At 41.8% G+C, this 24870-nt stretch overlaps 2 protein-coding genes across 3 annotated transcripts in view; one reads left to right on the top strand and one right to left on the bottom strand.

Annotated features, from left to right (window-relative positions):
- The window catches only part of ANKRD27 (ankyrin repeat domain 27), a 67952-nt gene extending 61109 nt beyond the window's left edge, over positions 1–6843 (top strand). The window contains 7 exon segments of the mRNA XM_070398248.1: positions 778–939; positions 1948–2059; positions 2803–2881; positions 3065–3137; positions 4973–5061; positions 5063–5133; positions 5136–6843. Coding sequence (XP_070254349.1) covers positions 778–939; positions 1948–2059; positions 2803–2881; positions 3065–3137; positions 4973–5061; positions 5063–5133; positions 5136–5203 — 654 coding nt within the window. The 3' untranslated portion in view covers positions 5204–6843.
- PDCD5 (programmed cell death 5) lies at positions 520–19323 on the bottom strand. 2 transcript variants are annotated; one of them, XM_070398252.1, is made up of 6 exons: positions 19158–19316; positions 17272–17309; positions 14220–14281; positions 12318–12409; positions 9432–9503; positions 8883–9081 (listed from the first exon to the last, which is right to left on the bottom strand). In XM_070398252.1, the coding sequence occupies exons 1-6, from the start codon at positions 19221–19223 to the stop codon at positions 9034–9036; spliced, it is 378 nt and encodes a 125-aa protein (XP_070254353.1). In that variant the 5' UTR covers positions 19224–19316; the 3' UTR covers positions 8883–9033. The 2 variants fall into 2 exon arrangements, with proteins under 2 accessions (XP_070254354.1, XP_070254353.1); XM_070398253.1 differs by lacking the exons at positions 8883–9081; positions 9432–9503 and adding an exon at positions 520–2395 and having other exon boundaries at positions 19158–19323.
- Between the last annotated feature and the right edge of the window lie 5547 nt (positions 19324–24870).

Here is a 24870-nt window from a genome sequence, read left to right on the forward strand (position 1 = left end):
GGTCAAGGGCATGTACCACTGAGCCGAGTGCGGGAGGCAATCACTGTGTCTTGTCTCTCTCACATCAGTGTTTCTCTCTCTCCCTCTCTCTCTCCCATCTCCCTTCCACTCTATCTAAAAGCAATGGGCCCTGACCGGTTTGGCTCAGTGGATAGAGTGTCACCCTGCGGACTGAAAGGTCCCAGGTTCAATTCCGGCCAAGGGCATGTGTCTTGGTTGCAGGCACATCCCCGGTAGGAGGTGTGCAAGAGGCAGCTGATCGATGTTTCTCTCTCATGGATGTTTCTAACTCTCTATCCCTCTCCCTTCCTCTCTGTAAAAAAGTCAATAAAATATATTTAAAAAAATAAAAAAATAAAAAAAATAAAAGCAATGGAAAAATATCCTTGGATGAGGATTTTTTTTTTTTTAGAAAAAAGAAAATGTGCATAATTTAGAACAGTCTTGTTTTCTATCTTACTTATTTTCGCTTAAGGTAGAAAGTTGTTTATTAAAACCTCAAATTTTAATGGTTGCATAACTATGGATGTACCATAGAGTGTTTGTTTAACTGTTCCTGCTTTAGATGACTTCTATTTTTTTTCTGCCATAATGATAAATGCTGCAATGAATATCTGTGCACATAAATGTTTTTTCTAGGTATTACTTTAACTCCAACATTTTAAGAGAAATTTCAGACATACAGAAAAGTTGAAAGAATTTTATAGTGAACACCCATCTAGATTCTGCATTAATATCGTCTTCAGCATTCCTTCTGATTGTGCTGCTTCTTTCTAGCATGGGGCCTCCATTAATGCCTCTAACAATAAGGGCAACACAGCCCTGCATGAGGCTGTGATAGAGAAGCATGTCTTCGTCGTGGAGCTGCTGCTGCTACACGGAGCATCGGTTCAGCTCTTGAACAAGAGGCAGTGCACAGCTATAGACTATGCTGAGCAGGTGAGTGGGAGGGCACCCAACTGCCTCCCAGCTCACTTTGGATAAGTCTGTGTGTGAACCAGACCTGAAATAGCAGACCTTTGAATGGCTACGCCTGAAGTCTGCCAGGAGTCTGCCAATATGGTGAACTTGGTCACCTGGTCAGAAGGGGGCTGCTCGGGATCCAGGAGTCAGTCCCTCAGGGGTGTATCTTCAAAGGCCTGAGTACAGGTGCTCCTCTTACCAACCGCAGGTCTGGGCCCTAGTCCGGCTCCCTGACAAGCAGTCAGGTCCTCGCAGAGAAGTAGCAAGTTTAGACAGCATTCTGGTTCCCCCTCCCTGCATTGGAAATACACCTGTGGTCTTAGCAGCACGATGGAGGAAGTTTGTTCAGTTGGTGGCTTTAAAAGTCCTTGAATTCTGCATGGAGAATTGGGGTGGCCCAGTACCACTCCCAGTGCCGCCGTGTTTACCATGGAGAAGTGGGAGAAGATAGCTCTTTACTGTTCCTGCTTTCATGTTGAATCTTCATCTAGTTTCCCACTTGGGGTAGACAACTAGTAGGCTGTTAAATGACACTACCAACATGTTAAAGTCATAGAAAGCCAACATACTCTTAGGCTCATTAAATTAATTTTTAAGTTTCAGACATTTCTTAACAGTATTGAAATATTTTAAATTTTTAGTTTAGCACTTTCTCAAACATTCTGATGAATGTTTCTATTGAGGACTTACTATGTGCTGGGCCCTGGATAGCCTCTTGATGACTCCAAAATTATAGATCCTATTATTGTCAACCCAATTGCATAGAGCAGCGAAGTGCCCAGTCCTGAGTGCCTAGCAGAGGGCGGAGCCAGGCTCCAAGTGCAGGGCTGCTCTTTCACTTATGGCCTCAAAGTTTCATCTGCAGTTGCTTCTTAGCTCTTCTGTCCAGCTATCCTAATACTGACATTTGTATCAAAAATAGGCAATTAACTGCTGAAAAAGAATAAAAAATATTACTGTTAACTTTTCCCTTTCAAATTATAGAATTCAAAAATAATGGAATTACTTCAGGTAGTACCAAGCTGTGTGGCCACGTTAGATGATGTTGGCGAAACAGACCACAAGGAGTACGTTACTGTTAAGATCAGGAAAAAATGTAAGAACTTCTATTCTTTCTGTAATTCTCAACTTGGGTTTATTTGGAAGTTCATGAGTAGTTGCTGGTTTTCATTTCATTGTAAATGTACAACGTAATTATAATCCTGACTGAGGGGAGATTAGGCACCAAAGAAATATATGTTACATCCTAATTTATCAGATATTTCTATGCTAGTGTTCTGGTTGGTTGTGATGATGAATCTTAGCATTACCTTGAAGGGCCTCCACTCACCAACTGGAGAAGAGGAGCAACCTCTGGTAGTGTCTTTCATGTCTCGTGTTCCAAAGCCAGTCCTTTTTCTAGGCATTTCCTGAACATCAGGGTAAATGCTACCTTTAAATGAATTTTTGGTTGATGGTAATTAGAACAGCATTCGCCAAACAGATAGGGCTGAAGTATTTTCTTCCCCGCCACCCTTTTTTTAAGTTGTTATAGTTTACATGTTTTGTTTTTAATTGCAACATGAGTTTGATGCAATAATGTGAATAAACCCACATACGTATCTGAATAATCCCAAGGCTATCTAAGGGCTGTGGCAAGGGAGTATTAGTGTATTAAGGATTTATCTTTGTTTCATGGGGGTTCACAGAGTAATAAATATGTTTCTTTAAGCACATGCAGTGCTTAATTTTCAAAATGTTGTTAAAGTAAGAAAATTGAAAGGTTGTATCTATGCCATAATCTAAAAAAAATTCTTAAACTATTTGGAAGTTTTCAAATGTTTATCCTTTTATTTGCAGGGAACTCAAAAATGTATAATCTACAAGATGAACCTTTCACAAGACAGTTTTACTTTGTCCACTCAGTCGGTCAGTTTAAGTGAGTATAAAATTTGAGTTCATGCCTGTGCTTTTGACCCTACCTTTACTGAAAACAGAAGCATTATGTACAGCTTGAATGGGTTATAGCAAATATGCTCTCATCAAATGCTGCCACTTTTGGCCAACCACAGTGTTTTGCACCACTATGTCAAACATTAAATTACTTTGTTTTGGATTTCAGGGGAAGGACTTCAAGGGAGATTATGGCAAGAGATAAAAGTGTCCCTAATTTCCCTGAAGAGTCTTCACATGAGGTGAGTTATTAAACACTGGGTTATAATCATATTTTTTAAAGCCTGGCTTTTTCAAAACTAATTCATGGTAAACACATTTCTCATTTCATTATTCCCCTCACTATACAAGTTAACAACAAAATGAGCTCTTTAGTGGCATGGTCAAGAGTATAGACGCCATTTATTGTTATATTTAACAATGCATTTCTGAACTAAGAAAGGAAAGTGAAGAAAAAGTGGAAAATAGTTATATGCATGGAAAGACATTGCAGTTCATGGGGTGCATTACTTGGTGAAATATCTCAACTTTCACTAAGCAAATTTAAGTGATTAAGCTAATATGCTAATCACTAACATAAAGAAGAAACTAAGTTTGTATATAAATGGGTAAAAAACTTCTCTGAATATGGTATAGTTGCTCATATAGACAATTCTGCATGTGACCATCTTCCTACAGCACTATTTAGTCACTCAGTTATAAAAAGAAGCCTGCTTTACATTCTGTAGTGCTATTAGGTGACTCTTCTCAGAAACATGACTTTTCTCACTGCTACTTGCCAATGTAATATGTAGCTATTGGTGAAAATTTGAATTTATAGCATAGGCTTGTTGAGACAAATATACAAATGTTCTCAGTCTTTGCTTTAGAGAATTAGTGATTTTGTTCACATGACTAATTTTTATTTCATATTTAATCTTTCATGGTTTTGCTAGTAGACCTGCTGGGTGGGAAACCAGCAATGTTTAAAATCTGCTTGGGTTCAATCACGTGCTAGCTTTTCCCTTGCTAGCTATGGGACTTTAGGCAGATTGCTTAACTTTGCTGATCCTGTTTCCTCAGTTGTAGAATGTGGATAACAATAGCGCATACTTGTTAGAATTGTTAAGATTAAGTGTGAAAACACGTAAAGCATTTATGCTGTGCTTAATACATGGAACATGTACATGTCAGACTATCACCACAGGGATGTTAGAGTTGAAATTATGCCTGGCCCAGCCTGGTGTTGTTCAGTGGTTAGAATATCAGCCTTCACACCATTGGGTCTCACATTTGATTCCTGGTCAAGGGCATGTACCCGGGTGGCCGGTTTTCACTGCCCCAGTACAGCCCCCATTGGTCAGGGCACATGCGGGGAAAGCGTGCAGGAAGCAACCAATCAATGTGTCTCCCTCACATTTCTCTCTCTCTCTCTCTCTCTCCCCCTCCCTCCTCCCCCCCCCCCCCCCCTTCCCTCTCTTCCACTCACACTAAAAAGCAATGGAGCCTGGCCAGCCAGCACGGCTCAGTGGTTGAATATCATCACAATTCGATTCCCGGTCAGGGCACATGCCTGGGTTGTGGGTTCAATCCCCAGTAGGGGGTATGCAGGAGGCAGCCTATCAGTGATTCTCCCTCACCATTGATGTTTCTATCTCTCTCTCTGTCTCCCTTCTTTTCTGAAATCAATAAAAAATATTTTTAAAAATAGCAATGGAGCTGAAACCGGTTTGGCTCAGTGGATAGAGCGTCGGCCTGCGGACTGAAAGGTCCCAGGTTCGATTCTGGTCAAGGGCATGTACCTGGGTTGCGGGCACATCCCCAGTGGGAGATGTGCAGGAGGCAGCTGATCGATGTTTCTCTCTCATCGATGTTTCTAACTCTCTATCTCTCTCCCTTCCTCTCTGTAAAAAATCAATAAAATATATTTTTTAAAAAAAATAGCAATGGAAAAAATATCTTCAGGTGAGGATTTAAAAAAAATTATGTCTGGAAAGTACTGAGCACATATAAGCTCTCAAAGGTAGCTGTTACTGTCATGGTGGTTGTTTAAAGTACGGTGCCCATGCAAACTGTTCAAATTGTACCTTCTCTTTAGCCAGGAAGGCAAAAAGTCACACAGAAGCAGAAGAACCTATCAGACCAGAGCACATCGCAGACTGCTGACAAAGGAGACGGTGACCAGCCCAAGGCCTGGACTAAAACAAACTGCTCCTGGGAACACACGAATGCTCCGGAGACACACTGTCAAGGACACAGCTGCACCGAAGGCCCAGAGACTGCTGACAACCCAACCACTCCCCACGAGGCTAGCATTTCCCAGTCTTGATAGTAATAAGGAATTAAATTTGCTATCAAGAAGTGAGTCCTTAACAAGAAGATGCCGAGCATGAATACAGACAACATAGAACTAAATGTACTTTCTGTTTGGCTTGAGAGAAAGCAGAAAGTTCCTGAAAGCTTTCCTATGGCCCAAAGAATACAACAAAGAAAAAAATCACCATCTCTTTCCTCTTCAGAGTTAATGAATACCCTTGAAAAGGAATATACAAAAATTCTAGGAGTGTCAGTTCCTTAAGACTGGGGTGTTTCTTCTTTTAAAAAAATTTTTTTATTGCTTTAGAGAGAGATGAAGGAAGAAAAACATCAATTTGTTGTTCCACCTGTTTATATATTCATTGGTTGCTTCTTGTATGTGCCCTGACCAGAGATCGAACTCACAACCTTGGCATGTTGGGACAATGCTCTAACCAACTGAGTTACCTAACTAGAGCTGTTTATTCTTACGTATTAGGGTGCCTTGGTTATAGTGAGACGTTTCACCACCAGATTCTGACCTCCTACTGAAAGGTGCTAAACCTCTGTCAACTATATAAATTAACAAACCACGAGCTAAAAGAATTCCTCCATCTGCGATGAGCTGAAGAGAAGCAATTTAGGTTTTATGGTACTAGAGGCCCACTGCACAAAATTCATGCACGGGTAGGGGGCCTGCCAGCTGTCAGCCAGGGCCTTCCTTCATTCCACACTGCCCCTGGTGGTCAGCGCACATCATAGCAAGTGATCAAACTCCTGGTCCTTGGAACTCCCCAGGGGACACTTTGCATATTAGGCTTTTATATATATAGATGGAAGCCTGGCAGAAATGTCACATTTGAATGAAGAAAATAGGACCTGGAAAATGTTCCTTTCATAACCAACACTTGAACCCAAAGATGCCTAAATGCCATTTTGATGTTCATTTTCGTAAGAAGGACATATATGACCTATTCTACACTATGTATGTGGGAAAAGGTGGGTATAATTTTTCTTACAACAAAATAGAGCTATTTGGTCACCGCACATGTGCACCAAAATCCCTTTGTTAAAAACCTTCCTTAAATGTCACCCTTGAAGGATGGTGGTAATAGAAAATAGATTTGGCACATCTTTCCTTAGTTGTTTTTTTTTTTCCTTCTTTTATAGAGAGGAAGAGAGAGAGAGAGAGACATCGATTTGTTGTTCCACTTATTTATGTATTCATTGGTTGAGTCTTGTATGTGCCCAGACTAGGGATCGAACCTGCAACCTTTGCATATGGGGACAACTCTCTAACCAACTGAGCTACTCCAGCCAAGGATTTATTCTCTTTTGATCAGATTCAAAACTTACAGCACAAACCAGGTCAAAGTAACTTTGAGTTAGAAATTATTATTGCCATTTATTCCTTTTTATGAGTTTCTACTAATTATACTCTTATTTTTTTATTAATTGGTCTAGATCCAAAACATGGGTTTATCCTGAGTACATTTTCAAATAACTTTGCAATAGGGAAAGGTTTTGTGCATGTTCTTAGAAATACTTGTGTATGTACAAAAGGGAGGGGCTGATTATTTTTCTACAAAGTAATTTATGACTTCTAATTTTCTAATGTGCCTTGGGTATGTGCCAAATGATGGAAAAGAAACAGTAAACTTTATGATTCTTGAACGTGTCATGGTGTACTTTTTTTAGTTAATGTTTTGCTATGGAGATATGTTTCTAAGCCTCTCTGCTATAACTGTGTGCTCTGTGTGTGGTAAAATCTCCCATTTTGATGGATGTACATTTTATTTTTCAGTTACAGATGTGACTGTGACTGAAACATAAACTGCACCTTTCAGAGATCACTACCCATCTACCTGGACTAGGGCTGGCAACATATGAGATATAGTGCCTAGCGCCCACAAAAATGTTTTCTTTTAAAATCAGAACGAAAATGAATATATTAAGCTTCTTAGCCTACACAGGAAATGAGTACTGTTGCTTTGCTAATTTGATTCATTTTTCATCCTTTTGAACAAAACAACCCATTGACTTAGCTTGCCATTAGGACAGTGGTTATTCTGCAAGGGAAAGCATGTAACAAGTCTCTCTCCAGCATTTTTATGTAAATGAGAACTAAAGCAAAATGAACCTGTAATTGGTTTGTGTTGTTTTTTCAAAATCCTTGATGAAAATTTTCTTTTGACTATTTAATTCTGTTCCTTTAAAAAAAATCTTGATGTTCTTAATGGTTCTACTCATTCATTTGTTCATTCAGGGAATACTAGACACTTTATTCCAACACTGACTTTCTCCATTGACTATACAGTTACAAATTTCTAGTCTCTAATAGAGTAAACCTCAAATGTAGTTTAAACATACAGCAGCAGTATGCTAGCTAAAACAGATTGGACTATAAACCACATTTCCTATCACTTTTCTGCTTCTAATTCTGTTCATCTCATTAAATGTTATAACTTCCTCCTGGGTTGGGTCTCACAGAACTAAGATATCTAAAGGTTATACCAAACAGCTCACTTTAAATTTATGACTTATATTTATGAGCAAAGTTTTCATAACCTAGTGCGGCCCCTTGATTGTGGCTCTCCTACAAAATACCACATGCGGGCGCGCACGTACAGTGCGATTAAAACTTCGTGGCCACATTCAAGTGGCCAAAGAGCCGCATGTGGCTCGCGAACCGCAGTTTGCCGACCACTGACCTAGTGGGAGTGAAGCATGATATAAGAGATGGTATTTGCTTTAAGTTACCTGCAGTTTTATTAGTGAAGAACCCAGAACATTTTTACCAAAAGGTAACTATTTTCATTTTATATATTTTTTAAAGAAAGTTTTTTCTTTTACATATATATATATATATATATATACATATATATGTATATATATATATACATATATATGTGTATATATGTATGTATATATATATTATTATTATTAATTTCAGAGAAGAAGGGAGAGGAAGAGAGATAGAAACAGCAATGATGAGAGAGAGAATCATTGATTGGCTGCCTCCTGTACAACCCCCACTGGGGATCAAGTGCGTAACCTGGTCATGTGCCCTTAACTGGAATCAAACCTGGGACCCTTCAGTCTGCAGGCCGACACTATCCACTGAGCCAAACCAGCTAGGGAAAAAGGTAACTTTTTAAACTGTTTCAATTAGATTTTAATCATTAGAAGTTATTTCTCTTACTTACAGACATGTTTATTATTGTCAAAGTATTATTACCAGTATTTCCTAGTTATTTTAGGAATTCTTTTCAATGGAAGTATTACTCTAGCTATGGAGGTTTTTTGGATAAGGTTAATATTTATTAGATAATTTAATATACCTCGATGCCTTTGAAAAGCAGATTATAAATGAAACCAAAGCTAGGAATAGTCTTACATTAAATGTAAGTACTATTTGCAGGGAGAAAAATAGCTCACTTGCTTTCAGAACCTATGTCTTAGAAATATTAGATATTAAAGTTGACTGAGCTTAATCCACAGGTTTTAACTCCCATGACATTACTGGATGCTATTTTGTTCTTACTGAAGCCTACTCGAGCAGCTTCTATTTCTGCTATGGCCATTTTCTTCCCTAGCACTAATGTCACAATTACAAAGGATATATTCATGCTGCTACACATTTAAAAGTTTTTGGTAGGAAAGGAAAAAATGCAAAATGCAGATCTTCTGTTGATTCAGCTACAGTACTAAAATGACTTTGCCCAAATTGTTTTATTTTACACAAGTTTATTTTTCTAAAGGTATATAAACAATAAACAAAGTGAACATTCAATCAGATCTTAACTGCCAAGTATTATCTGTCCTGGAATTGTTCCATTAAGTTCCAGTCTATGCATCTTAAATTCAATAATCGTCATCTTCATCAGAGTCCATTACTTTTCTTCTGTTGAACTGGGGGGAGGGAGATTAAGCAAGTGTTATTACCTGTTTAATAAAGCACAACTCAGATTTTCTGAGAAGAAATATCTCTACCTACTACAGCAAGACATTTTTGTCTATCTTTAAAACAACTTAAAAGAGTTTTAGATATAAGGGGAGGGGGAACGATGAAACAAGAGCCTTAAAAATTAGACCCCTCAATATATGCAAGCCCTTATATAATAACCTGCTCCCCAAACTTCCATGTGTTACAAAATTGAAATGTCTATGGGCTGACACATATTTTGATACAGTAGGTGTATAGTCAACACATTTAAAATACCAATCTTTCTCTTTTGCCATATGCATTTGGGGAAACTTACTTTAACTGTGGTTTTCTTTTCTGTTTGTTGGCTTACTTTTTCAAGGATTTCTATTAAACCTTGTTCTGTTACCTAGGATAACCAAAAAGAAAAACAGTACTTTTTGTAAACAAAGAATTGACCTCAGGAGATTGAATCATTTTAGTCTTTCTGGGGTGTGGAGGTAGAGGTCAAGAGTGAAGAGAGGTGGGACAAGAGGTTGCAACTACCATTATAACTATAGGCATACCTCGTTTTATTGTGCCTCCCATTATTGCACTTCACAGAAAATGTTGCATATTTTACAAAATGAAGGCAAGACCCTCCAGCAAAAAGGTTATGACTAGCTTTATTGCAGTAGCCTGGAACCAACCTTGAAATATCTCCGAGGTATACCTGTATTAGTTTTTGTATTAGAATTTGCTCTGCTAGTCATTTGAGGAGGGGGGAAAGTATCCATCAATTAACATCCTCAGAAAAATCCAAAGTTTGCCCTAGCTGGTTTGGCTCAGTGGATAGAGCGTTGGCCTGTGAACTCAAGGGTTCTGGGTTCAATTCCAGTCAAGGGCACATGCCCAGGTTGTGGGCTCGATCCCTAGTAGGGGGTGTGCAGGGGGCAGCCGATCAATGATTCATTCTCATCATTGGTGTTTCTCTCTCCCCCTCTCCCTTCCTCTCTGATATCAATAAAAATATATTTTAATTAAAAAAAAAAATCCTGCCGAAACCAGTTTGGCTCAGTGGATAGAGCGTCGGCCTGCGGACTGAAAGACCCCAGGTTCGATTCCAGTCAAGGGCATGTACCTGGATTGCGGGCACATCCCCAGTAGGAGATGTGCAGGAGGCAGCTGGTCGATGTTTCTCTCTCATCGATGTTTCTAACTCTCTATCTCTCTCTCCCTTCCTCTCTGTAAAAAATCAATAAAATATATTTTTTTAAAAAAATCAAAAGTAAACAGGTATTTAAGAACACCTTTATCACCCTAGCTGGTTTGGCTCAGTGGATAGAGCCGTCAGCCTGCAGACTGAAGGGTCCCGGTTCAATTCCAGTCAAGGGCACATGCCTGGGTGGCGTGCTTGATCCCCAAGAGGCAGCCGATCAATGATTCATTCTCATCATTGATGTTTCTCTCCCTTCCTCTCTGAAATCAATATTTTTTTTTAAAAAAAGAACACCTTTATCACCACTAGCAGACATAAACAGCCACCTACAACCCTCTATTGTGTCAATGAAAGAGACACACACTCTGCTCTTGAGACCCTGAGAAGCTTAAATGAAGCAGATAAGTCATTCAAAAAAGGTGAACCAGTCATTGTCTCTTCCACACACCTTTCTTAGAGTAAGGGGTTCAGAGTAGGACTGATCCCTGCAGGCTGTGGTGGCAACAGAGGGCTTCCCAGTGCAGACGGGGTGCATCTGCTTCCTGAAGGACAGTCTTGCAACACACATAATAACCAAAATTTTAGCACCTCCTCATTTGCAAAACAAGTTTAATGTCTACCTATACTAGTAGTGTATCAGTTTTTATTTTTTAAATTGATATGAGAGAAGAAGAGAGAGAAACATCGATTTTGTTGTTCCACTTATTTATGCATTCATGGTTGATCCTCATATGTGCCTTGTCCTGGAATTGAACCCGTGGGAATCAAACTGGCATCCTTGGCATATAGGGACGATGTTCCAAACAACTGACCTACCTGACTTAATTTGTATTATTGAGAAACCTTGTTTCCAGTATAGAAGCAATTTAAGCCAGCTAACCCTGATAGTCATTGGGTCACACAGACACCAACAAGGTTCCACAACAATGTCAGGAAAGAAAAGCAGCAGAGGATCTTAGGAAAGGCAATTAGGATATCTTTTAGGATTGATGGTAGATCCAACTATTCTCACCTTTAAAAATTCCTTCCTTGAGGCCTGGCCAATGTGGCTCACTCAGTTGGTCGGGGCATCCTCCTATGCACAGAGGACTCAGGATTCCCAGTCAGAGCACATGCCTAGGTTGCCAGTTCAATCCCCAGTCTGGGTATGTATGGAAAGCAACCGGTTGATGATGTGTGTGTGTGTGTGTGTGTCTGTCTGTCTGTCTGTCTCTCTCTCTCAAAATTGATGAAAAATAGCCGGTTTGGCTCAGTGGATAGAGCCGTCAGCCTGCAGACTGAAGGGTCCCTTGAAATAGTCAACAAGCCCTGGCTGGGTGACTCAGTTGGATGAGTGTTGTCCCATACATCAAAAAGGTCACCTGTTGGATTCCATGTCAGGGCACATACCCAAGTTGGGGGTTTGATCCCGTCAGGGTGCTTATGGAATGCAACCAATCAATGTATCTCTCTCACATCATTTTTTTTATCTAAAGAAATCAATAAACACATATTTTTTAAAAAAGAGCCTTGGCCAATGTGGCTCAGTTGGTTGAGTATCATCCATGCACCAAAAGGTATGATTCTATTTCTCTCTCACACTGACCTCTCTCTCTCCCTCTGTCTCCCTCCCTCCTCCTTCCTCTCTCTAAAAATCAATAAAATCATATTTAAACATGAATAAAAAATAGTCAACAAGATTTCTGTAACCAGAAGATGAAACTGGCCTTTTTAAAACTGATTTTTAGAGGGGGGGAAGAGGAGATGAGAGAGAAAGAGAGGAAGAGAGGAAGAGAGGAAGAGAGAGAGAGAGAGAGAGAGAGAGAGAGAGAGAAAAACATCGATTTGTTGTTCCACTTATTATATAGTCAATGGTTGATTCTTGTATGTACCCTGACCAGGAATTGAACCCACAACCTTGACATATCAGGATGGTGCTCTAACCAACTGAGCTACCTGACCAGAGCGAAATTGACCTTTTGAAGACATGTTTGGATAAAGTAGACAACAACAGGTAAAACTACCTCAAGGCAGTCCTAAGCTTACCTTCCCATTTAGTTGTCCATATCTTGCCATCTGTATAAGGTAATTCTCTACTCCTTTAGTTTTTTCGGGTTTTACAAGTGCTAAGTTACTTACTAAAAAGAAAAAAAATACAAAAAAAGTCAAGACTAAACGCACTTATATTGTAACAAAAATAAGCACCAACATTTCCAAAGCACTTCACAGACTTATTTATGTCTTGAAATTAGCAAGGTAGGGATGGCAGGAGGTATTGTTACCCTCTTAAAAATGAGGAAACTAAAGTTCAGCCATGTCAAGGCCACACAGAAGTAGTGGCAGAGCCAAGATTAAATTTGGGTCCTCAGAGTCTAAGCCCATGCTTTTTTTTTGCCTTTTTTTTTTTTTTAATTTTTCTTAAGCCTCATGCTTTTTAAAAATATGTATGATTGCCCTCTGGAAAATATGTTACATATTACTACAGATATAATCAGTATCTATATAAGACTGCCTATTCTAAGCTAGGCTTCAAGAAGATACTAGTCCATTCCAATTGGTTCATTTGTTTTCTACATGGTTTTCTCTTTGGTTTTTAAATATAAAAAATTATTAACTAAAATGGAGAATACAATAAATCTCTCAAACCATAGAAGGATAAATGGCGATGGAAAAAATAAAATTAACTTAATTTTTTTTAATAGTTTTCTTTTTTGTTTTAATATATTTTTATTGATTTCAGAGAGGAAGGGAGGGAGACCCGGGAGAGAGAGATAGAAACATCAATGATGAGAATCATTGATTGGCTGCCTCCTACATGCCCCACATTGAGGATGGAGCCTGAAAACCGGGTGTGTGCCCTGACTGGGAATCGAACCGTGACCTCCTGGTTCATAGGTCCATGCTCAACCAGTCATGCCAGCCAGGCAAAATTAACTTAAAAAAAGAACTAAGCCTGGCCAGTGTGGTTCAGAGGTCGAGCGTCAACCCATGAACCAAGATCTGAACCCAGAGGTCACAGGTTCGACTCCCAGTCAGAGCACATGCCCACGTTGCGGGACTCCATCCCCAGGAGGCGCTCTGGAGGCAGCTGATTAACGTTTCAATCTCTCTATCCCTCTCCCTCTAAAATCAATAAAAACATATTTGTTTAAAAAAGAACTCCAGCCCTAACCAGTTTGGCTCAGTGGATAGAGCATCAGCCTGCAGACTCAAGGGTCCCAGGTTCGATTCCGGTCAAGGGCATGTACCTTGGTTGCAGGCACAACCCCGGTAGGGAGTGTGCAGGAGGCAGCTGATCTATGTTTCTAACTCTATCCCTCTCCCTTCCTCTCTGTAAAAAAATCAATAAAATATTTTTTTTTTTAAAAAAGAACTCCAGCCGAAACCGGTTTGGCTCAGTGGATAGAGCGTCGGCCTGCGGACTGAAAGGTCCCAGGTTCGATTCCGGTCAAGGGCATGTACCTGGGTTGCGGGCACATCCCCAGAAGGAGATGTGCAGGAGTCAGCTGATCGATGTTTCTCTCTCATCGATGTTTCTAACTATCTCTCTCCCTTCCTCTCTGTAAAAAATCAATAAAATATATTATTTAAAAAAAAAAAAAAAAACCTCCAAAAATAAATAAATAAATAAATAAGCCCCTCAATATCCTATCACATATGTCAACTATCAGCAACACTTTGTAACTGACTTAAGACTTGTTGTCTATATATTTTACCTAATAAGCACTTGGGAAATTATCTCGATAGGAGAGAACCAAGCAGGTACATATAATAATTTAAGTCCATTTCTTTAGGTTTACAAACTGCACATTTCTTACAAATATCTCTATTTTAAGTGTTTATAGGTTAAATATTTAATCTACAGATAGCAATAATTTCATATCTTCCCATTCAACTAACCCAAGCCAATTTTATGAAAATAACTTAAAAGAAACTGAAGATGCTTACACCGGGCCCGGGCTGACTGATCCAGAACTTGGGCTAAGATACTGTTTCTCATTTCTGCTTCTCTATAACAAAAAAAAAGTCAAGCAAAATTAGAACTAAGCTGTCAGCATTCCTATTGAACAGACGAAAATGTAACTCACTTAATACATTTCCCAAGGTGGAAGGAGACTGCATGCATAGATTGCACTATAGTAGGTGCTGTATGGATGGTAACAGCGATTATTACTGAAGAATCCACTCTTGCCTTCAAAAGCCAGCTTTATATTGTGTGGGTGTAAACATACCAAATTGAAAGATAAAACCTTACATTTTCATAATTCATGGTGGAGTTTCAGTTCAACCACCATGACCAACATTTATTATGCATTTAGTGTGAGAGAAGTGCTAGAAATCTGTAGTGAGATTTCCAACAATTAAAGGACCAAATGATTGCCGTAACCGGTTTGGCTCAGTGGATAGAGCATCGGCCTGCGGACTGAAGGGTCCCGGGTTCGATTCCGGGCAAGGGCATGTACTTTGGTTGCGGGCACATCCCCAGTAGGGGGTGTGCAGGAGGCAGCTGATCGATGTTTCTCTCTCATCAATGTTTCTAACTCTCTGTCCCTCTTCCTTCCTCTCTGTAAAAAAATCAATAAAATATATTTTTTAAAAAATAAATAAATAAATAAAAATAAAGGACCAAATGATTAATCCTTGTAATTATCTTAAGAGATGAAGAAGCTGACACCCCCTTGCCAGTGTGGTTCAGTGATTGAGCGTTGACCAATGAACCAGGATTTCAAGGTTCAATTTCCGGTCAGGGCACATGCAGAAGGCAGCCAATCAATGATCCTCTTATCACTGATGTTTCTACCTCTCTCCTTCTTCCTCTCTCTGAAATCAATAAAAACATTAAAAAAGAACAATTTAAAAAAAAAAGCTGAGATATCTAGGGAAGTTATAAGTAGTTGTGGCCAAGCTAGAACCAAATCCCATATTTCAAGACTCTCAGTTCTACGTGTTTGGGTGAGGAGGGACAGTGAAATTATAACTCCGCAACTATCCTTACACTCCTACCTATACAAGTAGAAACTAGTTCATGTTCATAGGACAGTGGTTTCAAACTTTAGGTAGCAGCAAATTTTTTTAAGTGAGTCCTTCAAGGAACTTAATACTCAACACAGACAGAAGCAGAAATTCTTTAATTGAACTGAGGGGGAGCTGGGGCTGGCTGTGCTACTACCTGCCCCATCGGAGGAGCCCTCGGGTTCATGGAACACAACTTGAAGCCCACTTCCATGGGCATTTCCTTATTGCACCTGAGTACTTCAATTCAACCCTGCAGTAAACTACTGTTACTATATTTCACTGAATCTAAGATACCACTGACTGTAAGATGGACCATAGTGTTATGTACTTCTAAGAACAAAAAAACACCCTAGATGAGGAGTCTAATAGGAGACCCCACACTCAAAGCTCGGGCATCAAAGAGCAACAACCACATACAAGGTAAACAAAAAATAAGCCCGCCATGCAGAAAGGGACTGCAAGTAAGGATGCATGCATCAAACTTGACTCTAAGTGAAGAAAAAAATTCCTTTGAGAATGTGAATGTCAAGCTTTAGTCATGCAAGTTTGCTGTCTGAATTCACACTATCAAGGTGGAGGGAGGGAGTGGGAACCCTAAGCATAGAATTTAATTTTAAGATGTCTCAGATCAGAAATGTAGCCAAGTGGTAGCAGAAGCAAAAGTAAATCCTCTATGCCGAAACCGGTTTGGCTCAGTGGATAGAGCGTCGGTCTGCGGACTGAAAGGTCCCAGGTTCGATTCCGGTCAAGGGCATGTACCTCGGGTCGGGCACATCCCCAGTAGGAGATGTGCAGGAGGCAGCTGGTCGATGTTTCCCTCTCATCGATGTTTCTAACTCTCTATCTCTCTCCCTTCCTCTCTGTAAAAAATCAATAAAATAAAATAAAAAAAAAAAAAAAAAGTAAATCCTCTGGAAGAATCCAGGACAATAGTGATCGATTATGAAAATCACCCCAATTCCAGATATGTTAAAATGTGAAAAAAGGTCCATCTTATAATCAATGGAATTCACAGTTTCATTTTCTTCTTAGCACTATCCCAGGTGCTTTCCAACTCTCTTCCCACTAAAATAAGCCATGTATGGGCAGGAACCTTCTCTGCCTTGCCTGTTTCCAAAGACCCACCATAGTGCCTGACCTAGAACAGGTGCTCAATAAATATTTGCTGAATGAGTTAAAAGGTGGCATGAGGGAGGGAGGGGGAAATGGGGAGTTGTTCAATAAGTATAGAGTTTCAGTTTTGCAAGATGAAAATGTTCTAGAGATCTGCTGCACACTAATGAGAATATAACATTCTCATACACTTACAAATGGTTATTACGGTAAATTTTATCTTATGTGTTCTTTCATCACAGTTAGAAAACAGGTAGCATGATGGGATAACTAACCATTCAATAAACATGCCGTGTGCTGGGATAAAATTAACAGTTAATATTTATCTAGCATTTACTAAATGCAAAGTACTGGACCTCTGTAACCCTCACAACATCCCTGTGACGTAGTCCTAGTATCATACTCACTTTACGGCGATCACACTTTAGCAGAGAAACAAACATCAACCAGTAATTGTATTAACAAGGTAGTAAGTGCTGTGAGATTCTATACATGTAAACTCTCAAATTAATAACAAATACCCTGCCCTGACTGGTTTGGCTCAGTTGATAGAGCATCGGCTTGCAGACTGAAGGGTCCCAGGTTCGATTCTGGTCAAGGGCATGTACCTTGGTTGCAGGCACATCCCCAGTAGGGGGTGTGCAGGAGGCAGCTGATCGATGTTTCTCTCTCATCAATGTTTCTAACTCTCTATCCCTCTCCCTTCCTCTCTTTAAAAAACCAATAAAATATATTTTAAAAAAAAATAACAAATACCCTGATGGTTTATGAAAAATCACTATTCCAGGAGAAACTTAAATTAACACACTATTAAAATAGCCAAAGCAAAAAAGCATATGGCGAAACCACCCTTCAGACCTCCAGCCCATACCTGTGCTTTGCTTCCTGTTGTGCTGCATCGCCAGGATCCTGAAAATATAATTTTACCTTTTAGTTGAGTAACTGCACAGAGGAAAAATACAAATTATTCTGTCCTGTTTCTGATAACTAATAGGCTCCTGCAGAGGTAGCAATCAACTTATTGCCAAATAATTAAAAGCTGGGCCTGCAAGAAGTCAGTGGGATAGTTCCCACTTATGAAGCCCTAGCCGGTTTGGCCCAGTGGACAGAGCATCGGCTGGGGACCCAGGGTCCCTGGATGGATTCCGGTCAAGGGCACCTATCTCGGTTGCAGGAGGCAACCAATCGATGTGTTTCTCTCACATCCATGTTTCTCTCTCTTTCCCTCTCTCGTCCTCTCCCTAAAAATCAGTGGAAAAAATACCCTCCGGTGAGGATTAACAAAAAAACGGTTGCAGGTTTGATTCCCAGTCAAGGGCACATAACCTAGGTTGCAGGTTTGATCCCAGGTCGGAGCCAAACATCGATGTTTTTCTCTCCCCAGCCCCTTCCTCTCGCTCTAAAATCAATAAAAGCATGTCCTCAGGTGAGGTTTAAAAGAAAAAAAGAGTCCTAACTGGTTTGGCTCAGTGGCTAGAGCATCGGCCTGCGGACTAGAGGGTCCCGGGTTCGATTCCAGTCAGGGACACGTACCTTGGTTGCGGGCACATCCCCGGTAGGGGGTGATGTGCAGGAGGCAGCTGATCCATGTTTCTCTCTCATTGATGTTTCTAACTCTCTATCCCTCTCCCTTCCTCTCTGTAAAAAATCAATAAAATATATTTTTTTTAAAAATAAAACAAAAAAAAGAATCAAGCAATGCACAAATAAGTGGAACAACAAAGTTGATGCTTCTCCCTCTCTAAAATCAATTAAAAAATATCAAATTTTAAAAATCAATGTTTTTAAAAATATATATATTTTATTGATTTTTTACAGAGAGGAAGGGAGAGAGATAGAGAGTTAGAAACATCGATGAGAGAGAAACATCGATCAGCTGCCTCCTGCACACTCCCCACTGGGGATGTGCCCGCAACCCAGGTACACCTTGACCAGAATCGAACCTGGGACCCTTGAGTCCGCAGGCCAATGCTCTATCCACTGAGCCAAATCGGTTAGGGCAAAAAAAAAAATCACTGTTTTGATAAGCTTCTAATCTAAAGTCACAATCTAATAGAATGTTTTAGAATACAAACAACCATTAGGAAGGGGAGTCCCTGTACAATGGAACCGCATTTTACAGGGTAAGAATAATTTCGGCGGGGGGGGGGGGGGGGGGAGCTGAGGATTCCAACGGCACCTCCTGGGAGACCATCGCGTTCCATCCCGTACCCAGCCTGCTCCCTCTCCTCCCTGCAGCCATTACTGGAGGATTTTGTCTATGGGATGAGTGCCGAGAGCCTGGCTCCTCCCCGAGACCGTCACTCCGGCACAGGAGATGGGATGCTCCCCGCTTCCCCTCAGCACCGGGCACACAGCGGACCGCCAACAAACGCGGGTCGGTTGCTGGGGTCAGAATTCTAGGGAACAATCCCGCCGGAACCAGCAGCGGAAACAGGCTGGACCCCGAGGCTACGGAGCAGAGACCCGAGGAGCGGGACGTTTTCTTCGGGCCGACGCCGGCCCGGCCAGGCCTTGGAGGCGAGCCCAACCCGGCCCGAGAGAGGCCCGACCGGACCCACCCGGGAGAGCACGTGGCCGGCCGGCCGCCGAAAACCCACGCGACAGGGAGAGGCCCGGGACGGCCTCGGGGCAGCCGCGGGTTCCCCGCCAGCGGGCCGAACACCGGCCGAGGCGCCTAGAGCCGCCGCGCCCTCCACCTCGGGCGAGGGCGGCGCCCCGCGGGAAAAGGGCCGAACGGGCGGCGGGCGCGCTCACCCCGTGCTTGGCCTGCAGCTCCGCCAGCCTCTGCTTCCGCAGGGCCTCCAGCTCCTCCTCCGCCATGGTGCGGCCGACGGGCAGAGCAGCCAAGCACCCCGCTCCGGCCCACTCGGCGTTACTCCCTCAGCGGCGGGGCGAACGCGGCCCCACCCACTGCGCAGGCGCCCCGACTCCCAGGCATCACCAATCCAGCCCGGAGCCGCGCCGCCCGACGCAGCCAGGGCGCCTGGAGAGGCCCGATTCCGCGATCGCAGGGGGTGGGCGTGGGGCGAGGCAGTGGGCAGAACCCGAGCACCTCGCCTTCTCTTGCGCGGCCCCACCTCCCCTCCCGGGTGACGCTATGCACTCGCGGGCGTCACGTGGCTAGGGCTTGGCTGCGAGTGAGAGAACATAGCAATCTAAACACAGCAAGTAAAATAACAGGCAAAATTTGTTTGTGGCCTATTGCGTGCTAAGTGGAAGGGTTAAAGACAATAAAACGGGGCAGAAAAAGACTTACTGTGCTTAGCAGATGCCTTGCAGAAAGCTTGCAGCCTTAAGCACAGCATAGCTCAGATAACCAGAAGACACCTGGCCTGGGAGAAAGCAAGGACAGACCAGACCCTTACGTCAGCAGCCAGCCAAAGTTAATAAAAACCTATCTCTCCCTCCTCTCTTCGCTGATGCTTTTCTCGGTCTCAGCCCACCTGCACGCATGTGGTCGGAATAAAATCTTTTTTGATACATTATGGCCTCATGTCATAGGTGCGCAACCCCAGCCCATTCCAAACCTTTCACTCTGCTCGTGTTATCTCCATTTATAGATGAAGATGCCGGGCCTTAGAAAGGCTAAATGGGGTGGTGAAAATGTTCTAAAACTGGACTGTGGTGAGGGTTGCACAACTCTTAAATTTGCTAAAAGACATTAAATTGTACACTTAAAGGGGCACCAAAGGCGTAGATAGAAAAGACTTCCTGGTCACTCGGCCATTAAGAAGCCAAGTTAAAGCAAACTTGGAGGGTGAAACTTGGACACATAGAGACCTTCCCTCCCAGGTTGGCGTGGGGGACTGTGGGTGTGATATAAACTTCTGGACACCCACTTCCCCACCAGGGCCTGTCCGAGGCTGTTGGGGTGGGCAGCTGGGGCTGAGTGAACTCCATTGCGGAGGGTTGAGGAGGAGGTTGCATCTTTGAAGTGGGGGTATTGGTGTGTGTGGAGTAACCTATTACTCATGCAGGTTATACACCTGTTTTTTCATTATGGCAAAAATATATAAAATATACCTTTTAAACTATTTTTAATGTACAGTTCAGTAGTGTTAAGTACATTTACGTAAACTCTTTTCATCTAGTAAAACTGAAACTCTATACCAGGGGTGGGCAACCCCTGGCACGCATGCCAAACATGGCACGCCAGTAACTTTGGCTGGCACGCGAAACCCTCTCTTACAATCTAACATTTACAATTTTTTTCTTAATATCAACTTTTTTATTTTTCAGATAAACTCAGTGTAGGTGCATCTTAGATAAATAAATAATTTTACATAAGAAGTTATCTTAAAGACCATAGACATGGATTGACAAGAGAGGGGAAGACCAATTTCAATAGTGTCGAAAACAAACTATTGAGGACTTGGAATGCCATTCCAGAAAATTTTTTCTGTTTAAAAAACTTTGCAACAGCCCTGACCGGTTTGGCTCAGCGGATAGAGCATCGGCCTGTGGACTCAAGGGTCCCTGGTTCGATTCCGGTCAAGGGCATGTACCTTGGTTGCAGCCACATCCCCAGTGGGGAGTGTGCAGTAGGCAGCTGATCGATGTTTCTCTCTCATCGATGTTTCTGACTCTCTATCCTTCTCCTTTCCTCTCTGTGGAAGATCAATAAAATATATTTTTTTAAAAATTATAAAAAAACAAAAAAAAACAAAAAATTTGCAACAGCGTTACTCTCCATGTTTTCATCCACATGCGCTTGTGAATCTTTGTTCTCAGTGATGAATTTTGTTAAGTCTCGTAATAGGAGTAGCCTGACGGATGAAAGTAGTAGCTCATGCATATCTCTGAAGGTCACGAAATATAAACCTGATGTAAAATCTCTGTCATCAGTGATGCAGCAGCAAAAGTCCCACTGATAATATCAAACGGAGTCATAAAGTTTTCTGTCGGACTATCAATGTACATGTATACATTAAAAAATAAATGTATTGCCCTAACTGGTTTGGCTCAGTGGATAGAGCATCGGCCTGCAGACTGAAAGGTCCCAGGTTCAATTCTAGTCAAGGGCATGTACCTTGGTTGCGGCACATCCCCAGTAGGGGGTGTGCAGGAAGCAGCTGATCAATGTTTCTCTCTCATCGATGTTTCTAACTCTCTATCCCTCCCCCTTCCTCTCTGTAAAAAATCAATAAAATATATTTTTAAAAATGTATTTTTCATCATCATATACTGTGTTTTTGTCGCTCGAATGAATTTTATTATTTCTTCAAGGTTCTTCACATACATACACCTTAAGAGATATCAAGTAGGCGTAACATGTTCTCAAAAAATTAGGGTTGGCACGCAGAATTTTGAGTCAGAGATTTTGCTTTTTTTTTTTTTTTTAATTGATATTTTTACAGAGAGGAAGGGAGAGGGACAGAGAGTTAGGAACACCGTTGAGAGAGAAACATTGATCCCGCAACCAAGGTACATGCCCTTGACTGGAATTGAACCTGGGACCCTTCAGTCCGCAGGCCGATGCTCTATCCACTGAGCCAAACCAGTCAGGGCAATTTTGCTGGTTTTGGCACGCACTCACAAAAAGGTTGCCCACCCCTGATCTATACCCATTAAATAACTCCCCAAGCTCCTCTCCCCCAACCCTTAATAACCATTATTCTGTTCTCTGTCCCTTATGATTTTGGCTAACTACTTTACATAAATGGAATCATAGAATATTTGTCCTTTTGTGATTGGCTTATTTCACTTAGCATGCTGTCCTCAAGACCAGTTCATGGTGTACCATATGTTGGAATGTTCTTCCTATTTAAAGCTGAAAAGTATTTCATTGTATGTATACTAGAGGCCTGGTGCATGAGATTTGTGCACTGGGGGGTGTCCCTCAGCCCGGCCTGCACCCTCTTTCAGTCCTGGAGCCCTTGGGGGATGTCCGACTGACAGCCCCCTGCTCCCCGCAGGGAGCTGGCCTACACTGTCAGTCACACATCCTTAGCACTGCTCCTTAGCACTGTTGTGGAGGCGGGAGAGGCTTCAGCCACTGCTGCTGCCCTCACCAGCCTGAGCCCGGCTTCTGGGCTTCTGGCTGAGCAGTGCTCCCCCTGTGGAAGCACACTGACCACCAGGGGGCAGCTCCTGTGTTGAGCGTCTGCCCTCTGGTGGTCAGTGCGTGTCATAGTGACTGGTTGTCCCGCTGTTTGGTCGATTTGCTTATTAGCCTTTTATTATATAGGATACTACATTTTATTCATTAATCCATCAATGGACACTTGGATTATTCCCACTTTTTGGCTATTGTTAATAATGTTGGCATGAACATTATTTAGAATATTAATATCTCTTTCAATTCTTGGGGATAGAGACTTCATGTGTTTTGAATTTGACATTCTTTTTTAAAATATATTTTTATTGATTTCAGAGAGGAAGGGAGAGGGAGAGATACAAACATCCTTGATGAGAGATTATCATTGATCAGCTGCCTCCTGTATGGCCCACACTGGGGATCGAGCCCACAACCTAGGCATGTGACCTTGACCAGAATCGAACCTAAGACCCTGAGCCAAACCAGCTAAGGCTATTTCTACCTCTTTTTATACTTTCATTATTATTTTCTTTAGGTTCCTTCAGATGGATGTTCTATTTGCTTCTTTTTATTCCATCTTGTTGCTTTTTTATATTAAATATAAATTATTCTTCACTCTGATCTAGACTCATAATGGTTTTTTTTTTTTAAGAATTTTATTTTTTTTGAGGTATAATTGATCTACATCAGTCTTAGGTGTACAATGTAATGATTCAATATTTGTATATATTGCAAAATGATTGGCACAGTAAGTCAACATCAACACAGTTACAGAATCTTTTCTCTTGTGATGAGAACTTTTAAGGTTGACTCTCAGCAACTTTCAAACAAAACATTTATGATTATGATAATATACTTCCAGTTGTCTTTCACTGAAGTTAGTGTTTTCTCATATTACAGGAACCTTGGAGTTAGCCTCTGTGTTAAACACATGCCTGATTTATGTGCAGGCCATGATTTTGGAAAGTTGATAGAATGGATGATGATGAGTTCTGTAATGAAGCAGTGTAACATTATACAATACAAATATATTTAATCAATACAAATAGAATTAAACTTTTATTGATTTCAGAGAGGAAGGGGGAGAGATAGAAACATCAACGATGAGATTCATGGATCAGCTGCCTCCACGCCCCCTACTGGGGATCAAGCCCCCAACCTGGGCATGTGCCCTTGACCGGAATCGAACCCGGGACCCTTCAGTCCACAGGCTGATGCTCTATCCACTGAGCCAAACCAGCTAGGGCTATGATACAAATTTTAAAAATAGCCCTGACTGGTTTGGCTCAGTGGATAGAGCGTTGGCCTGTGGACTGAAGGGTCCCAGGTTCGATTCCGGTCAAGGGCATGTACCTTGGTTGCGGGCACGTCCCCAGTGGGGAGTGTGCAGGAGGCAGCTGATCAATGTTTTTCTCTCATTGATGTTTCTAACTCTCTATCCCTCTCCCTTCCTCTCTGTAAAAAATCAATAAAATATATTTTAAAAAAAATAAACCAAGATTGTGTCTGAAAGGGTTACAGAAGCTCTTGTTGACTGTCTTAGGTTAGATTTCTTTGAGGCTGACCCTCAAAGCACCACCTTTCAAAGTCCACCTGCCTGACTTCATCAGGCGGCACATCTAGCTTACCTGCTTACTGAACAGGGAGGAAAAGGGCCCAGAGAAGCAGCTTATTCAGCATGAGACTGTAATCCTGCCACCAGGAGTGGGCATGGCCAGATTACTCAGAAATTTAGACAAAGGGCCCTTGTAACAGGGTCCTAAAGCATGTATTCCCCACCGAAGGCCTTTGCTAAGCATTTACTTGGCTCACTGGCTCAGCACACACTGGGACTCTTATGAGAACTAAGACCCTTTTCTGTGGAGTACAGCTGGTGGCACAAGGGTGGAAGGTGGACAGGCATGCACATGTGACTGAAGGCAGAAGCCATTGTCTGAGAGGCAGGTGTTCCTTCCCTTCAACCACCAAGACAGAACTCAGGTGCTAGCGCAGTGGAGTGGGGCCTATGCCTTGCACATCCCCGTGCTTCAAACCTGCAAAGAGCACAGCCAGGGCTCTGGCAGAATGGAGCCATCTAGAAGTTGGATTCCAACTCCTCACTAGGCCCCAAGCACAAAGTAACACAAAGCAGGTGCCAGCAGGCCCTTCAGAGGCAGTCCCTCCACATAGGGATTGTTGGACACACCTTAGGCTCAAATTCCCATACCTCCTCCACCTTAGCTGACCTTTATGTCTGACACAATTTCCATTAAAATCAGCCATCTTATAAACTTAATTTTTGATGCTTAAAGTCAACAGTACAGGACAAAAATGGGGCCTTAACTGAGCATCTCACTTGTAGAGAAAACACACTCTCTGGGTACCATTTTGCCCACAAAGGGAACACTTGGCTGGGCTCCAACCTCCCTCTGGAGTGAGCAGTGGAATTCC

This window comes from Myotis yumanensis, unplaced genomic scaffold, assembly GCF_028538775.1.
Source record: "Myotis yumanensis isolate MYYU_CA2020_CCGP unplaced genomic scaffold, mMyoYum1.0.hap1 SCAF_18, whole genome shotgun sequence".
Lineage (NCBI taxonomy): Eukaryota > Metazoa > Chordata > Mammalia > Chiroptera > Vespertilionidae > Myotis > Myotis yumanensis.